This window comes from Centrocercus urophasianus, unplaced genomic scaffold (genome assembly GCF_019232065.1).
Source record: "Centrocercus urophasianus isolate 14NV4802_14NV808 unplaced genomic scaffold, USGS_Curo_1.0 seq_16, whole genome shotgun sequence".
Taxonomy (NCBI): Eukaryota; Metazoa; Chordata; class Aves; order Galliformes; family Phasianidae; genus Centrocercus; species Centrocercus urophasianus.
Window position 1 is genome coordinate 1,815,931 of NW_024884711.1, and position 16,372 is coordinate 1,832,302.

The window sequence follows — 16,372 nt, forward strand, 5'->3', positions numbered from 1 at the left end:
GCAACACCTATGACCATACCCAAGAAAACAGAGTAAGTAGAAAGACACTCCAAGATACTGTTATTTTTGTATGAATCTACTGATTATTGATCTAGAGTCTAGATATAGACTGATCTAACCTGAAATACTGCTAAATAATGGTACTCTTTTGCAGCTGGACGAATGGCAAGCACAGCAGCAAACAATAGCTTTGGCTTAAAAATTTAGTGTCTTGAGTTTCTAAGTTTAAAAGCAACAGATTTTCTAAAACTCAGTGTTTTCCTTCATCATATCTGCTAAATTGCTCCTCCTAGGATATGAGAGAAGCAGAACAGAATGCATCATCACTGCTTCCGGCCTGTAACACAGTTCTTCTCAGAACTGTTAAGTGTTTTGTGAAAGAAACAACGAAAGATCAAAGAAAGAAATAAATACTTGCTAATGATTTTCTCTATGAGATTATAGAAGCAATTATAAAATACTGCTCTTGGTGAATAAAAGCCAGACTTTTAAAAAGGACAGTGGCCTTTCTCCACTTTGTCCCATTCCTATTCCCATAGCCTAAAACATGCTCAAAGTTACAGGGATACATTTTTCTGTTTAGATGCTCATTAGTCACAAGAAGAGGTGAGGATGAATAAGAGTATTGCCTTTTTCAGAATCCTTCTAGCATACAGAAAAAGACTTATACACAATTAATTTGTACACTGCTGCATAAACATAGTCTCTTTCCACGAGGCTTAACGAACCTTTGGAACAACCTGCACATGACCAGAAATCCTGGGAACTCTGGGATCTGTTTTGACTGTGTTACACATAGGTCTGTGAGCAGCTCCAAGCTGCGTGCTCTCTTCTTGTGATCCCTCAATGGAGGAATCAATCTCCACAAAGCATTTTCTTAGCTGGTTTGAGTTCAGCAGTCTCCCACCGCAGGCCTTTTGAGAAGGTCCCTTATATTTTTTCATACCAAGCTCGCACATTTAAAATCTTATGCTTCTGTCATCTTACATCAGTCATACAAACGGTGTCATGACTGCGGAGGAGTGACGCAGTCCCTGGATGGCTGCATAAGGACCCTGCTGAAAGTAATGGTGGTACCTTGGCATGTGGAAAGAAGGGAAAGTGGGGCCAGTACCTTGCATGGAGCTGGCTATCGCAGAGGGCGTTAGAGGCATTCCCAAGCGGCTGTAGGGAGGCAAGGATCCTTGGATTGGATGAGGAATAGGCGTAGCAATGGATGCAGTGCTGGTACCCAGGGCGCTCAAAGACTGGGGATGCTGAAATCCAGGAAAACTGGTTGAAGAGGAGACCCAGGAACTGAGGGACAGGTTATCAGATGTTGTAAAAGCTGATCCTGCAAATGAAGAGAAAGAACGCCTGACGTTTGCACTGCAATACACAAAGCTGGTAGAAGAGCAAAAAGAGGAAAACAATTTTTCACAGTAAGACTGAATTATATTTATGAGTTGCCACTGGAAATACTTCCCAAATTCTTCTATCTCTTCACCGCATCTTTCTTTACGTAGTAATTTGCCATTTAGTCTCCTTTATCCCTAAACCTTAGACAAACTCCAGTTACAGGAAGCTGGTTGCAGTTGGCTTGAACAGCAAAATCATTTTTACCCATTGGACATTTTTGGTATGAAGCACCTTGCAATGGCAGGAACAAACACTGATACACCTACTGCAACGTGGAATCACCCTGCATCAGATCCCTGTGTTAAAACATGCTTGTGGCTTTTTACAACAGTAGAACTGAATAAATTCTTCTGAAATCTCAAGTCTGGTAAAGCGTAAGAAAATATCATTTGCATTACAAGTTATTGGGTTTTGTTTTGTTAGTTTTATTGGCCCTTTTTTTTTTTTTTCATTTAGCACCAGGAAAGCATGTCAGCATGCTTTCAACAGCATGTCAAGATGCAGATCTTTCCACTCAAATTTAGGTTTTCCAAAAAGCTCTAAAGTGTCAGAACATTCTTCTTATTTTTCCAACTGTGTATAGTGCTCTATGGAACAGCAGCAATACTGAATTATATTGAGATGCTGTTTTTTAGTACATAAAAATATGATAAACTTATTCCCAAGATAAATATGTACTTTTAATCCAGTGACTGTGGTTTCTTTGATATTTTTTCCATCTGAAGAGTTCCAAAAATTTCTGTTTACACAAGTTTTCCCCCTCTAAATCTTTTTCTCCAAAAGTGGCAGAATCTTATTTATTTTGACAGTTTTTTTTGTTGGTTTTTTTTTGGGGGGGGGAAGGAAAATCAATGGATAGTTTGTGTTGGTAATTATACACAGTCATTTTCAAATAGTCTGATGAAGATATTGCCCCTCACTTCTGCTGTTCTTCTCAGCATCTGGTTATCATCAGATGCCTGGCTTCTAGAGATGGGGGGATAAAACAAAATCCTATAAATACACTCTTAATTTTATTCCTATTCAAACAAAAGTTCAACTTCTGTCCCTTCTGTATTTTATTTCTTGTCCAACCGCGTCCATTGAGAAAATGTTTCTTACTTTAAAAATAAATGTACTGGCAATTTATTTATTTTTTTTCCAAAGCATAATTTCAAGCCAGTAATGCAAAATGTCCAGAGAAGAATTTTTGCAGTTGTTATTACAGGTATTCGTTTCATAAATCTGGTTTTTAGAAGACAGGTTCATCTGAACAGTAAAATGAAGAAATATAAAGACATCCATTTTTTTTTAAGATGCCTGTCTAGCAGTCATGGTCATGTACTCAAAATCGTGACAAAGAACAAAGGAAAGAAAAGACATAATACTATGATAATAATACATACATGTAATCAGAGAGAGATTCTCAAATCAGAAAGAGTGCTGCTTTTGATTAATTCCTTCTCTGCCTAATGGAACGAGTGAAACGGCGCAGCGAGAGGAAGCAGAAATCGTGTCCATTCAGCAATAGGAATGGACTTGAACCAGATCCTGAACCCACCACAGAACCAAATCCTAACTGCTGGGAAATCAGGATCCAGAGCCAAACTGTACAGATAACGACACGCTCACAGGCCAGAGCAAAACCCATTAGAAATCAAGGAGTATTGGAGCATTATTGCACTAGTGGGAAAGCTGGCTGTAAATCCGGATTTCAGCAGAAGTTGCACATCTGGCTCTGGTTCAGGTGGCTACCATCAACCCTGAGCGTGAATGCTGGAGTACAGGCACCCAGACACTGCGCACTGATTAATTTGACTTATTTCATATCTGTTAATTCCTTTGGAAACAGACTTTCTGTGATAAACATACTACTGAAGGCTCGCCATTTCTATCTTTAGGCAGCTGAAATGGGCTGAGATGAGGAGGCTCTGGATGAGTGTTGAAGTTATTAGAAATATATCGCAGTGATGAACTTTCTTCTTTCTACACAGAACCAAGTATATGATTACTTCTCCTGAGAAACATCCAGAAATGCCCATTTCTCCTCCAACTACAATGGTCCCCAATTGCAATTTAGCATTCCAAGAAGTCTCACACATCACATCTGCTGTTACCAAATAAATGTTTTCCAATAATCCTACAGTGAGATTCTTACACACACCACCCAGCAGCAGGCATGTATTTAGCTGTCAGTTCTCACATGTCTGGAAGGACATACCTCCAATTTGTGTTTTAAACTGCATCAGAAGAAAGAAAAGTGTCTGAGGAGTTTCAGTGAAATAATTATTTCTCTGTGTATCTTGGAGGACTTTTTATTTTTTAAAGATACCAGACCTAAACAGAGAGTGAAGGCAGCACAAGTTAATTGTTTGTACAGGCAGCGTGTGTAACTGTTCTGGTTGCCCCAGAGAGTTGGGTCCCAGCATATGGCTCCCACATTAGAGAAAAGTTGGTTGCCATAACTCGTCATCTTCCTCACATAAATGTCCTGTTGCAAGCAAATGCAGAAGTGTGCCCTGCATATATTTTACAAAAAATAAATTTTAATAACTTGTTCTATCCTCCTGTTACACCTTCCTTCACCATTCTCTTCAGAATGGCTCTGACTGCCAGCACTCACTCTAATACTCACCTTTCTCACTCTTCTTTCAGTCTGAAAGAAATACATCAGCCCGGGGAGAAACATAGATCTTGGAGGGAAGGTGCCTTGCTCTGCACTTTTGTCAAGTGAAAAATGTATGCTGTTTTCAACAATAAGTGTCCTAGGATCTAAGGAGACATAACACAAGGTAGTCCCCCAGAAGAATTTGCAAGGATGGCATCGTACCAGCTAAGGAGTTACTCTAGGAACTCCATAATCTATGGAACTGCTCTCAGAATAGATGTGTGTGAACACCCAACTAATCACATTTTGTTGAAGAGCGAGTTGTAGTTAAAAATAAGTGTGTTTTCCCTGCACAAGTCTAAATAGTTTATGCCCAGAAATAATGTTCTTATCTTAGCAACGCTGTATGAAGTTAGAGGACAAGACAAGGGCACTGCCAGTCAGAAGGCAAATAGAACTGCCTTACCTCAAGTGGCTGTTGCATATCAGACAGGTCACAAAGTCAACATGCAAAGCACACTGTAGCACAAGTTTATGCTAGTCAGCAGTATGGATCTATTTCCAGTGGCAAATTATGGCAGATGCGATTTGTCCCCACAAAGTAACCCCACAAAGAACAATTTCGTGTTGCTACTACTTTTGTGACTGCTAAAGCAGACAAACCTGAAGTACTTGAGGTGAAATGCCCAAGTAGTAAGGACACATTTTAGAAATTACTAGACAAATAATTAAATGTCAGTTCACCAGGCAGCTATGGACTTCTCTCCCTGTAGAAGCAAAGCAAGCTAACCACAGGCTGGTTGAATGTGATCTGAACCAATTCCTTTGCTAGCAGCAAAGTGCACATCTGCATGGCACTTTACAGCTGATGCTGAGCCACAGCTTCTAAGTTCTACAAAAGGGTGGTTATCTGAGATTGCACTCAGCACCACAGCAATGAAGTTGTCTGTTTTTCAGCTGTCTTGAAATGGAAACAGCAGTAATTTTCTTCTGATGGCAGTTTAGATATACATGCATTTCTAGAGCTGTCTCCTTAGTGAGCCACCCACTGCAATCCATAGGCATATCAAATGTCCAACAGAGCAATATAGGAATAAGTATTCTTCTTTGTGGATTTGTAGCAGAGACAGACACCAGAGAAATGCTTCAGAGTACCACAGCACTGGCCGTGATCCTGCTTTTCTTAAGCACAGTTTACCTCACGAGCAGATTTTCCTACCTCTGCTTTGCGTTGCCTGGCTGTCATCTCCCAGATCATCTTCTCCACCATAGGTTCGAATCGGGGATCGGGCATAGGAATGCTTTTGGATAAGGCTCTCCACACTTTCTCTGTGAAAGGAAACAACATACTACATCAATAACATCCTAAACAGCTTCTTATCTGTTTCACAGGATAAACCAAGTCGTCAGCCTCTGTTTGGCAGCAGCAGTTTAACCCTTGGAATATGAAAATAAGTAGTTGGGTTAAAAACAGTGAACATGCTGCCTTTTTCCTGCCCAAATCACACCTTTCTCACACAAGCTCTCCAAATGAATTTACCAAAAAGGTTACCTCACAGCACGTTGCTGGAAACACCATACTTGGCCTGTGGTGTTTTAACATTGGTGATCACCTCTTAGTGCATGGTGCTGCTTCTTCAGCGGCCAAACTAGTGTTAATTTCTTGCTACAGTACCTGAGGAAGGTCTCAGACAGCAAATACAAGACCAGAACTCCTTACCAGTGTGACAATGCAAGCAATAAAACCTGTGGCCTGGAGCTGTTAATGCTCAGTGACCAGTCCATGTTCAGACACACGACTCAGTTCCTTTCAAACAAATTTTTGTGACACATGTAGCCACTTCATCTGGCATCCTCTGTTTTCCTGAAATTAGGGGCACGAGAATGATCTATCCAGAGACAGCTAACCTCTTAACATGTCCTCTCCACACCAGGGCTCAGGCCAATTTGCAGCAGGAAGTCTGCAGACACTACAGATCTCGTGCAGCATCTATTCTGGGAGGGTAGAAGTGTCTGCCAGGCTCATGCCTTGCCAATGGCACAACGCACTGAATTCACCCACACAATTTTTTAAATAGAAGGAAGGCATATCTGCCTGATAAGCCATAGCAGTCTGTAGGGAAGATCCAACCACATACCCAGCGTGTTTCCGTGTAAGTAGGTGGCATTCTACCAAAGATGAATCTAACCTAGGCACATTTTCAAAACGTGTCTGACTTCTGTTCCCATTTAAGAAATTTAAGCAGTGACAGCTGCTTAAAACTGCAGCTCCATGAAGATTCTGTCAGGCTCACCGTTTATGTGTTCACATTTCTTAATGCCCTTTGCTATGAGAGAGTGGCTGTTGCAGAAATTCCAAGAAAAAACAATTTCTAAGTAACAGGGTAAATCACAACGGCACATGTTTTCCTCTCCTGCAAAAAGCCCATTACAGTCATTTTGTCCTTGGTCTATCACTGGTATCATTACTTATGCTAGTCTCCTCGGAAAAAAATATAAATAAAAAGTGGATCTTATCAAAATGATTTACTTGTGTCAGGACTGGAAGGGGACTGAAAGCAATGGCAGTTCCTACATGGAGGATGATATAATTAAATTACTGCCTTTTAAGTGATTGAAAACAGTAGGCATATCGGGGCTATCTCAAAGAAGACTTTACAAAGAAAAAGACAGATGGTATTGTTTACATTATGTACCCAATGCCTCTTGATTTTATTTTTTTTTCAGTACAATGTGAAGTGCAACGAATTTTACTGAACTAAACAGACTATCTCAAATGAATGCAGAATTAACAAATAACAAATCAGACCAGTGTTTTCTAATTGATTTAGATACCGGTCTATATATTCAGAACCAAGTAATTACTAATCTCTAAAGGTCTGAAAAATAACTGTAATTCGGGTGATTGCCTGTATTGTCTCTATTGACTGCATTTCTAGTAAGGGTCTGCCTATAATGACAGGCATTCCCACAATATTCGGATGCAAAGGAAGGACTACATACTCTAGTTTAAGTGCAGTGGGCCAAGTTCATCTCTAACCTCATTGGATCAGTTGGGGGATAAATTCACCCCAATAAATTTATGTTTGAATTACCTGTGGGGATTTAGAGTTAAATCAAATGCCCATGATTATTACAGACTAAATTTTTTCCAGATGGGTCTGTATGCAAGACAGAGTATTCTATTATTCTATACGGTTGTCTTCTTTTAAAGGAAAGAGATGACTTCTTAGTGAACCCTGTACCTGTAAAGTCTGAAAACAAAGAAGTATAAGGTTTGTTTGTTTATTTGTTTTTAATGTTGTAATGTTGCAGGTAATATGCTAAAATTTTAGAAGATTAATCTCATTTATTGGCACAAGAGGCCAGGAGTTTTATGGCAGAAGAAACGGCTTGAACATGTTGGATAAGGGAAAGAAATTCACTTTGCAAAAGCAGTTCCTTTTGTGCATCTGGGACTTAAAGCTCAACATTTAATGCACTTATCTAGCCTAACTATGCTGGTGATTTAAGGTGTAACTTCATCACACCTAGTAATTTTTCATTTTGGACGTTGAAGCTTTGATTTATATCATGGTTGCATGAGATTCACACCAGGATTTAGATACCTGGCCCCCACAGCCTTCAAGTGGATGTTCTCCTTTTGCACACACACCTGCTGCATTTACAACTCTAAACAGACCTAACAAAATACAAAACCATGAGCAGGAGAACACCTAGGCATGGAAAAGGAAACAAAGAGAAGTAAGAAGCGGTGCATTTTTTCCACACATGGAGCTTATCTCTTGAGTTCTCCAATCTAGCAAAACAAGAGCTGAAATCTGCACTCAGGTTTTCCCCATCTGGCACAAGTGACCTAATGACCAAATCAAGGGATAACCTTTGCTTCTCTGTGTGTTTCAAAGGAAAGAGGTGGTGACATTTGCACGAGGCTCAACTATTTCACGCTCAGAGACCACCACTCAGAGGTCAAGTCTTCCCAGAAAAGAAAATGGTTGGAACTCGTCTAATCTGAGGAAACATGTAAAGTTTCCCACAGAGGTTGGAAAGAGAAGATGAAACTCTTCAACTCATTTGAAACAGAGGTACTACTTGCTCTGAAGTAGATGTGTAAGAGAAAGCTTAACTTATACAGCAGGTTTTAAGTGGCTGTGAAATTTTGTTTTGAATGGACACAAAAAAAGAATATGATGCCCTATAGAGTGGGCCAATAAAATAAACATTTTTTCTGAAGTCTCAAAATGTAATTGTAATAATAATATGAAAAGACTCATTTATTTAAACCTATGGCTTTACAGTTCGCTATGCAACATCTTCATATATTGCTATCTTCCTGAAGAGGAAAGTGATTTCCAGTTGCTCCACATTTTTTTTTACCTGGGCTATTCAATTTGTGATCTCTCATTATCTAATACTTAGATCTAACAATTTGCATCTTTTAATGCAACTTAAAATGCTACAGTTTCTTTTACGAGCAATAATCTTGACTTCTGAGGAACCAAAACCTATCAGCTGGATACCAGAAGGATGTGTTCTTTCTGTCAAACCCTTTTCTGTGACCTACCAACAATTTTCATTCTTCCAGAATTCTCCTCAACTCACAGTTCCTTCATGAATACTCTGAGGAGGTAATAAACAATACACAGGCATGATATATTACTGTGATTTTAGCTACATTACATGTGCAATTGGATAACAGCAGATGACGAGCTGGAGAAGAGCAAGTTAGGAGCTGAAGGTGAAGGAAAAAAAAAAATCACGTGCCAAATGGAGAGGAAAAAAACAAGCACTTATTGGCTACCACACCCTCCAAGGAAATACTAAGGCATGATAAAAGTAAGAAGAGGTAATAAGGAAAAGGAGTTCAGGCTGATCCAGATGATCTGCTTTCTGACAGAAGCACACCTTGAGCCTGGTCCTTTTAACAAGCCCATGCTGTTTAGAAACAAAGCAAGAAAGAAACCAGTGAGTCCTGGACCAGAAATCTAAGGAAGTAAAGGACTGGGAGAAATGATCAGTTTGCATGGTTGTAAGGTACATAGGCAGGATACTCAATGCCTTGTAAATACATGCCCAGTCTTTGCCTACATTTACTTAGCATTGCACTTTACAGAGCACTCTGAAAGGATCAGAAGTGGAGACAAAGACCTTGAACTGCCTGGTGAATAATTCACTAACACTTCACACATTAAACCCAAGATCTTGCCATGGTACTGGATACTGACAGAGACTGCAGGAAGCATACCTGGGGGACAGCTGAGAAGCAAGGGCCTCTATAAGGGTGCTCGATCTCCAATGCTGTCAAATCCAGATCAAGGTAGTTCTCTCTGGAGCCCGTAAAGCCCAGATCACATTGAGCAGGATCTTTAATCAAGATGAAAGAACACTGCTTCTCTGTAGATGGAAGCAGGTGTTTATTTGGTGCTTTTTTAATATCATTTTTTTCTGTTGCTTTTACTGTTACTGTTTCAGCTGTGCCTTCACAACAGCCTGCTAATTACCATGACCCTGATCCTGAGGTGCGTGATCATGAGCTCTGCTGTTACCAGTGAAGGCTCACTTGGCCACAGCGCCCCATAAACACAACACCCCCCATAAACACTTGCAACACGCGCCCGAAGCTATGGATTTTCCTCAGTTTGGCACAGAGAGCACCAAGGAGATGGAGGCAGGAAGTCTACCTTTTCCTTTTGGGATGAGGAAGCTAAGGGCAATATATTTGGTTTTGGCAGAAGGTGTTAGAAAATCTAATCCAGAAGGAGTTTGCTGGAGCCAGGCCAGGGTCGGTATCCATCTTAAATCTATATCATGGATTCAGAGAGGATGGAGTTGATATAATATTCAGGTACCATTCCACCACAAGCCAGGTTCAAAACCCACTGAAAACAAAATGCAAAAGTGATAAAGAGCATGCGTTAGATCCAGGGACTCCAGACTCATATCCTCTTCAGAAGTCATTTTCTCAGTTATGTAGGGCAACAAATTTCAGAGCAGAGTACAGCAACCTGTTAGCATTTTCTCTGTATGCCCTTACTATCCAAGTGATAGGTAAGCAAAATATAAGGATATCCTCAGAATCCACTGCCTATTCCTGCTGTCGTGGCTTTTGTCTTTTTCTTGAGGAGAAAAGCAATGCTAAAGAAAATCTTTAAAAAATGAAATAAGAAAACCTGACAACTATGTTTTACTTGGCCATTCCATTCAACGCAAAGAAAAATACAGAGCAGGATATAAAGTGTATGAATTATCAGTTTGCGGCCTGAATGACTTCTTTCGTTCTGCATTTCAAAGGTTTCCTTTTTTTTGTAGCTGCCAGTTAGTGTGTTTGGAAGAAAGCCCAGATAACAGAAGACATCAGAAGTGAGGTGAGGTGAAGACAGATGGGATAAATGGGCTGAGAAGGCATAAAAATAAACTTGTCGGAAGTCGCACTGTAGTAGACTTCTTTTTTTAAGGGAAAATATGACTAATTTGTCCAAGATGCAAGTGCTAAAAACAAGCCCTAAAAAAATAAACAGAACAGAAAGAAAAAAAAAAAAAAAGAGGAAAACAGCAGGAGGAACAAATACATTTCTGTAACAGCAGCTAGGAGTGAACAATAAAAACTGTCAGAAGCACTGTTCAGTTATCACTCAGCCTTCATGTTTCCATGGCTTATAGCTGCTACCTTATGCATGTACGAAGAGACAGACACAGATTGATCTGCTTGTTCCACTGGTAGTTTAATATTGCAGGTTGACCTTAGAGCCTAACTCAGCTCCAATAGGGTGTGGACCAAATCCTCAACCAGAACAGAGCAGCGCTGTTACATCATTTGTGCCAGCGGAGCCAACTCTAACCAGCTGAGAACCAGGGCTCATCAAACTACATTGGCTCACATGAACTGAAGTATAATTTGGCCCAAAACATAGCACAGAAGCACCATACATTTTCACTGAAAGTCAAAACTATCAGGCAAGTGTTGGATGAAAGCAATTCTACAAGAATATATGCAATTTTTAAAAAGAAGTGAAAGGAAAATTAAGTTATGGAACACCTACTTCTAGATGATTTAAGGAGAAAGAATGAGTACATCACCAAGTGGTACTGGCATCCTCACAGTAAACATCTGATTAGCAATGACAGTTATGGAATAGCTGTAACATGGAGGTGATTTAGCTTGGCTGAAGCCATGACATGGGAAAAGTAATAACTGAAGGAGGAACATGAGGATATTAAGTATACCCACTCTACATCTCTCAGCTGAAAAAAAATGAGTAAGTCTTTATACAGGGAATGAAAAAAAAAGAGAACTTATTTTTTTTCTCCTGTTTGCCAAAAGCATAACCACTACAAATGCATATCAAAGCTCTTTCTATGTATCTTTTTCCCTGCAAAATACATTTCAAACAATGGCCTGGGTTGAAAAGGACCACAATGAGCATCTAGTTTCAACCCCTCCCTGCTGTGTGCAGGGTCGCCAACCACTAGACAGAATGGTGACAAAATATGGTGACAACAACAGATAAGCAGCCCCACAAAGCTCCATTTCACCCAGTGAGTTCTATCAGTCCTTTGTGACTGTCAGGCAGAGGATGCAAGGTAAAGGCAGAGCAGCACCGTGACACACAGGTCTGGGGAAATCTCCTGGAAAATCTTCCCTGAGATGGAAATGGTGGATGTGATTCGACATCATCCCACCTGCTTAGCATGCACTGCTAAGCGGAAAACACTAGCAAATTAAAATATTTTCTACAACTTTGCACAAGAAGGAGATAACAGAAAAGCAGGCCTAACTAGAAAATAAGCTAATGCTTAAAATCTTGGGAACTGAAGAGGTTTTAGCTAGCAAGGAAGGGTTTATGCTGGAGAAAAGGAAGAGTTGACTGCTAGCAGGAAGTAGAGTTGGAGGAATCAAATTTGAAGGGAATGTTTCAGGTTTCAGCTATTCCAGGTGCCTAAATGTAGGCAGGTAATGCTCACTACGTATCCTAAGCCATTCAAGCCTCCTGCAAGGTCTGGAAAGGTGAATACAGAAGCTACAGATAATCAATCCAGCTCCTTGCAGCAGCAGTTGCTGGAATAACCTCAGCACATCTGCAACAAGTATGAGTCACCAGGCGTTTAGGTACTGCTGCACCCAGTGTCTCTCCCTAAGCTCAGAACATCACTTCTCCCCACATCAACAACAGCTATGGGAAAGCCCTACTCGAGCACGGACAGAGGGTATGCATTTCTGGCAGCAAGCTGGGGTCTTTCCTCTAAGCTAGCAGTAACCAGTGGGAGCAGGGAGGAAGGTAGCCTCCGTAGGGTGAACAAGGAAGGGATGGGAGCAGAGACAGCTGCTGACAGCACATGAAGTACATGGTTTGACTGCTACTTCAGTGAGACACTACCTGTATCTGGGCATTAGCATCCATTTCACTTGCAGCCTGGTAGGGCAGTACAATGTATCTCCACGTTTCAGACATGAAGCTCCTCAGGGGGAAATTCAGAATCTGATTACTGTGCAAATCTAGCTGGTATGCTGGGTTGTGGCTCTCTTACTTCCCCTAGCCCCCACTCCTTGCTTTCTCTGCCTAGAAATCACTTGGTTGTGCAGCCAGACTTTCCCACTATCTCCTTAAAGCAAGTCTCTATCTCCCAGAAAGGCTTGTATGTATGGGTATACTCCCTTAGTTGCCTTTAACAGTCTCAAGTTCACAACCTGAACTTGCCTATCACATGCTGGAGAAAATAGCCCAGCAGCATTCAAGTCATAATTATGCTGTGTCAATTCTTGTTTGATCATTAGGTTACAATTCAGTAGTTCAGGCAACTCACGCTCTTCAAACGATCGCTCATTTCACTGGACTGTTTGCATGACACTTCACTCTAATAGTTTTAGCTATTTATTTATTTTTGAAAGGCCACCTTTATCATAACTCAGAAGACAAATTCTGAATCTATTCTGTTTGAGTTTTGTTTTTGCCTCTTTTATGAGCTTGGCAGTTTTACTTTAGCAGAAGCATAAAGATATTCCCTTAAAACTTAACCGCAGAGTGAACTGCCCATAAAACTTGCATTACTTTTTGGTTTATTTGTTTTTGTTGTTGTTGCTTGGTTTTGTTTTTTAATTATTATTATTAAACACAGGTTGCCATTAAAAAAGATTTCTCATCATCCGCATTACTGTGCTTGGCATTTTGTAGTCAACACCGCAGAACATCAAGTTACACAGTCTGGTAACTGAAGCTAAATGTTTGGTTTTTCAATCACAACCACTGCAGAAGCCTTCTTTATAATAGGAAAAAATAAATAAATACCACATAAAAAAGATCAAAAGGTGAGTCAGAACTTATCTAAATCTCAGTAGCCATAGATAAAGCCTGTCCTGTTGCCATAAGTAGATTACCACAAGTAACGTATGGAAAGAGTTGATTGTGGAAGGAAGGAATCTCACATCCTACTGAAAATTCAATATATACCAAGTGAACAGTGAAAAGCTTTTACAGATAGCCATGAGTACTAGCAAATGGTTGTAAGGCAGTTAGACAACAACAAAAGAAAATGTAGGAGCTTGAATAGCTTTGCATTTCTAGAGCTCCATTATCATTTTGCAAACCTGACTACTTTTACATATATTATAACTCCAACACATATAATGCAAACAAATTTAATCCTAAAGGCATTTGCAGCTTGAATTTCCTACACAGAGATCGTAAATCTAGAATGGGAAGCTTGAAATCGTTAAAGTCACATATTTATAAGATCATATTCAATTAGGTTAAAAAAGTGCAATTTCTGTCATCATGTCATAAAAAGATGTGTTTTTCTCTCAGATCTACTATAAAGAAAAGCTCCCTATATTGTTACAGATAGGGGCTGTTTTCAATCAGTTACAAGGAGCAATCCAATTACCGGATGGTTTAGTGCAGTAACTGACTCCAGACTAATTTAATTTCTTTAGGTCTCTAAAGATCAATTGATCTGATTTGTTTCCCTCCCCAAAGGCTGTTTAGGAAAAAGCAGGCTTAAATACCTGGAAATGAAATACAAAGCTCTGTACACTTTCACACTACTTAGGTCATTCTGAAAAGCTGGAACTTGTGGTAAATTAGTGCTCTCTTGGCCCTAACATCACAGGCAGCTTTACAGGAAACCGTTAAGATCACCGCACAGCATTGCAGATTATGCATGCACACGCTGTATGCAAGCTGTCTTAGGAAGAATTGCATGCAAGACAGGTTCACAGCTTCTAGGTCAAGAGCTGGGCAAATGTGCAGTTGCACTACAGTCCTTCCCTGGCACAGATACACATGGTACGTGTCTGCAAGTATTTCTTATCACACGGCCGTCTTACCAAAGGTACCACATTTCCAACTCGACTGAAGGAGAATCACACTGCTCTATCCTGTGCATCCCCTGCATCTTGTAATGCTCACCTCATTGGACATAAGCCCGGAAACCCTTCCTGTGTCATACTTCGCATTGCTATCTCTCCTGCTTCACATCACGTTTATTTAAGTAATATTGCTGGTGCTAAGATGAAAGCTGTAGAATAGTGAGCACTTTGAAAATGACATTCTTATGTGCCTGATTATTTAATGCTGGAAATGAATAAAGCCTTTGGTATGTCTGGACTGTATCTAATAACTTAGGAAATCAATCTCCTATTAGCTAGCCCCCTTGTGTATCACACATTTACTGTCATATTACTTGATAAACAGTGCAGCAGATCTTTTTTCTTAAACACCACTGTGCCCTAACCAGAGCTAAATGCTTCCATTTAAGTGAAAATAAGATCGTATCCAAACCTAGACCCTCAAATGCAGAGTTTTAATGGAATTTCAATACTTCTCCACGGTCTGTTTTTGTATTTATTGTAGGTTTCACATTTGGATACCTTATCTTTCATGGCAACATTCATGCCTGGGCTAGGCTGCCTGTCTCAGGCTCTATTCTTATCAATAAACAAAAGGGCACTGTGGTTTATGCTCAGCATTTCTGACTTCGTGCCATGTGCTGTTATAATAAAATGTCCTCTGGAAAAATTCCCTTCATACCCAGCACCACGATGGTCAGTTCATCAGCACAGAGGTAACTCAGTTTTTCTTCCCGCTTATCTATCTATTCAGACTCTCTCAGCTCTTGCAAAGCTGTGTCATTAGATCTTGCCTGTCTGTAAAGCAAAGAAACTGAAATGTGAGGATCAAGCTCTCTTCTCTTCCTACAGGTCCTTTCTTGACTATTTCCTGCATTCCTGCCTGAGCTTTGCACATTGTTTGTTTTCTAGTGCTCTGTCCAGAAACCAGGCTATGCTATTTTAGTTAAATTTATGTTACTTTTCTCCATTTTCATCTAAAAGTCCTTCACCTAGAAAGAAATTTTTAACAGCTTTGCAAGCATGCATTATTATTCACATGCTTTTTTTTTTTTCTCAGAATTACTGTTCTTTCACCCAGCAACTTAGCAGATCACTAATGATCCAGTAGGAGTAAGGTATAAGTTATATCAACACTTTCCAGCCATAGATTTGTTTGGATGTATGCACTTTTGCTGTAAGGAGATTTTCTAGCTATATGCTCAATAAAGTCATATTCCGTTTTGTCCCCTATGTGCACCCATGGAAAATGAATCACAGATACATCTGGATATCCCCAAATAGGAGCCTGGAGGGTTTTGGCCTCTCCCAGTTTACTTTCATGATCATATAGGAAAATTTGGATGTGCTACATCCATCTCCATCAAGTTCTCTTCCAGCCTAAAGGACACAGGCTGCTAAATTTACTTCATTTGCCAAACCGTTCGACACGATATCATAAAAATGTGAAGCACTGGAGAGCTACCAAGGGATCAGAGTTTATTTCCTACTCAGCTGTGGGTTAATGCTTCTGTCCCTATAGCAGCAGTTGCTTATAATGATCTGTACACACAAAACTCCACAGTTTGCAGATAAAGCTTTCCCCTGATGAAGCCTGCAGTACAATTTTGGTGAAACAAAAATGGCATCTTTGTCGTCAGAGTGGGAGTTATGGGATTTGTCCTGATGGCAATAATTGCTGACTTCAGTGTCTGGGACTGCTGAAGTGTATTTTGGGAAGCTCCCCCTCTCTTTTCCACTGTGTGAAGCAGTGAGGAGCTATAAAGATGTTTTTCACAGGACCACTGCCCTTGTTTCCCAGTGACCCAATTCACAGCCCTCAATAGGATTAAATGGCACGATAAGAAAAAAGCTTTTCATTCTAAAGTTTTAAAACTGACTGTCTCCCCCTTCAAGAAGCCCCATCAGGAAGATGAATATATTGGCCCCAACTGGAACAGATGTCAAAACTCAGCACAGCTCTTTCTTCGTAAAGTTTGTAAGTATTTTTAAAGGAGGTGCAGGAGGCTTACCATATGCAACAAGATAACTTTAAAATGCACAGC

At 40.1% G+C, this 16,372-nt stretch overlaps 1 protein-coding gene across 1 annotated transcript in view; it reads right to left on the reverse strand.

The window, feature by feature from the left end:
- Window positions 1–471: 471 nt before the first annotated feature.
- Window positions 472–16,372, reverse strand: part of TBX20 (T-box transcription factor 20) — a 31,611-nt gene continuing 15,710 nt past the window's right edge. The window contains exons 7-8 of the mRNA XM_042817314.1: window positions 5,205–5,314; window positions 472–1,333 (exon numbers count right to left, since the gene is read on the reverse strand). Of these exons, the coding sequence (XP_042673248.1) occupies window positions 993–1,333; window positions 5,205–5,314 (451 nt within the window). The 3' untranslated portion in view covers window positions 472–992. The remainder of the gene's footprint in view (window positions 1,334–5,204; window positions 5,315–16,372) is intronic.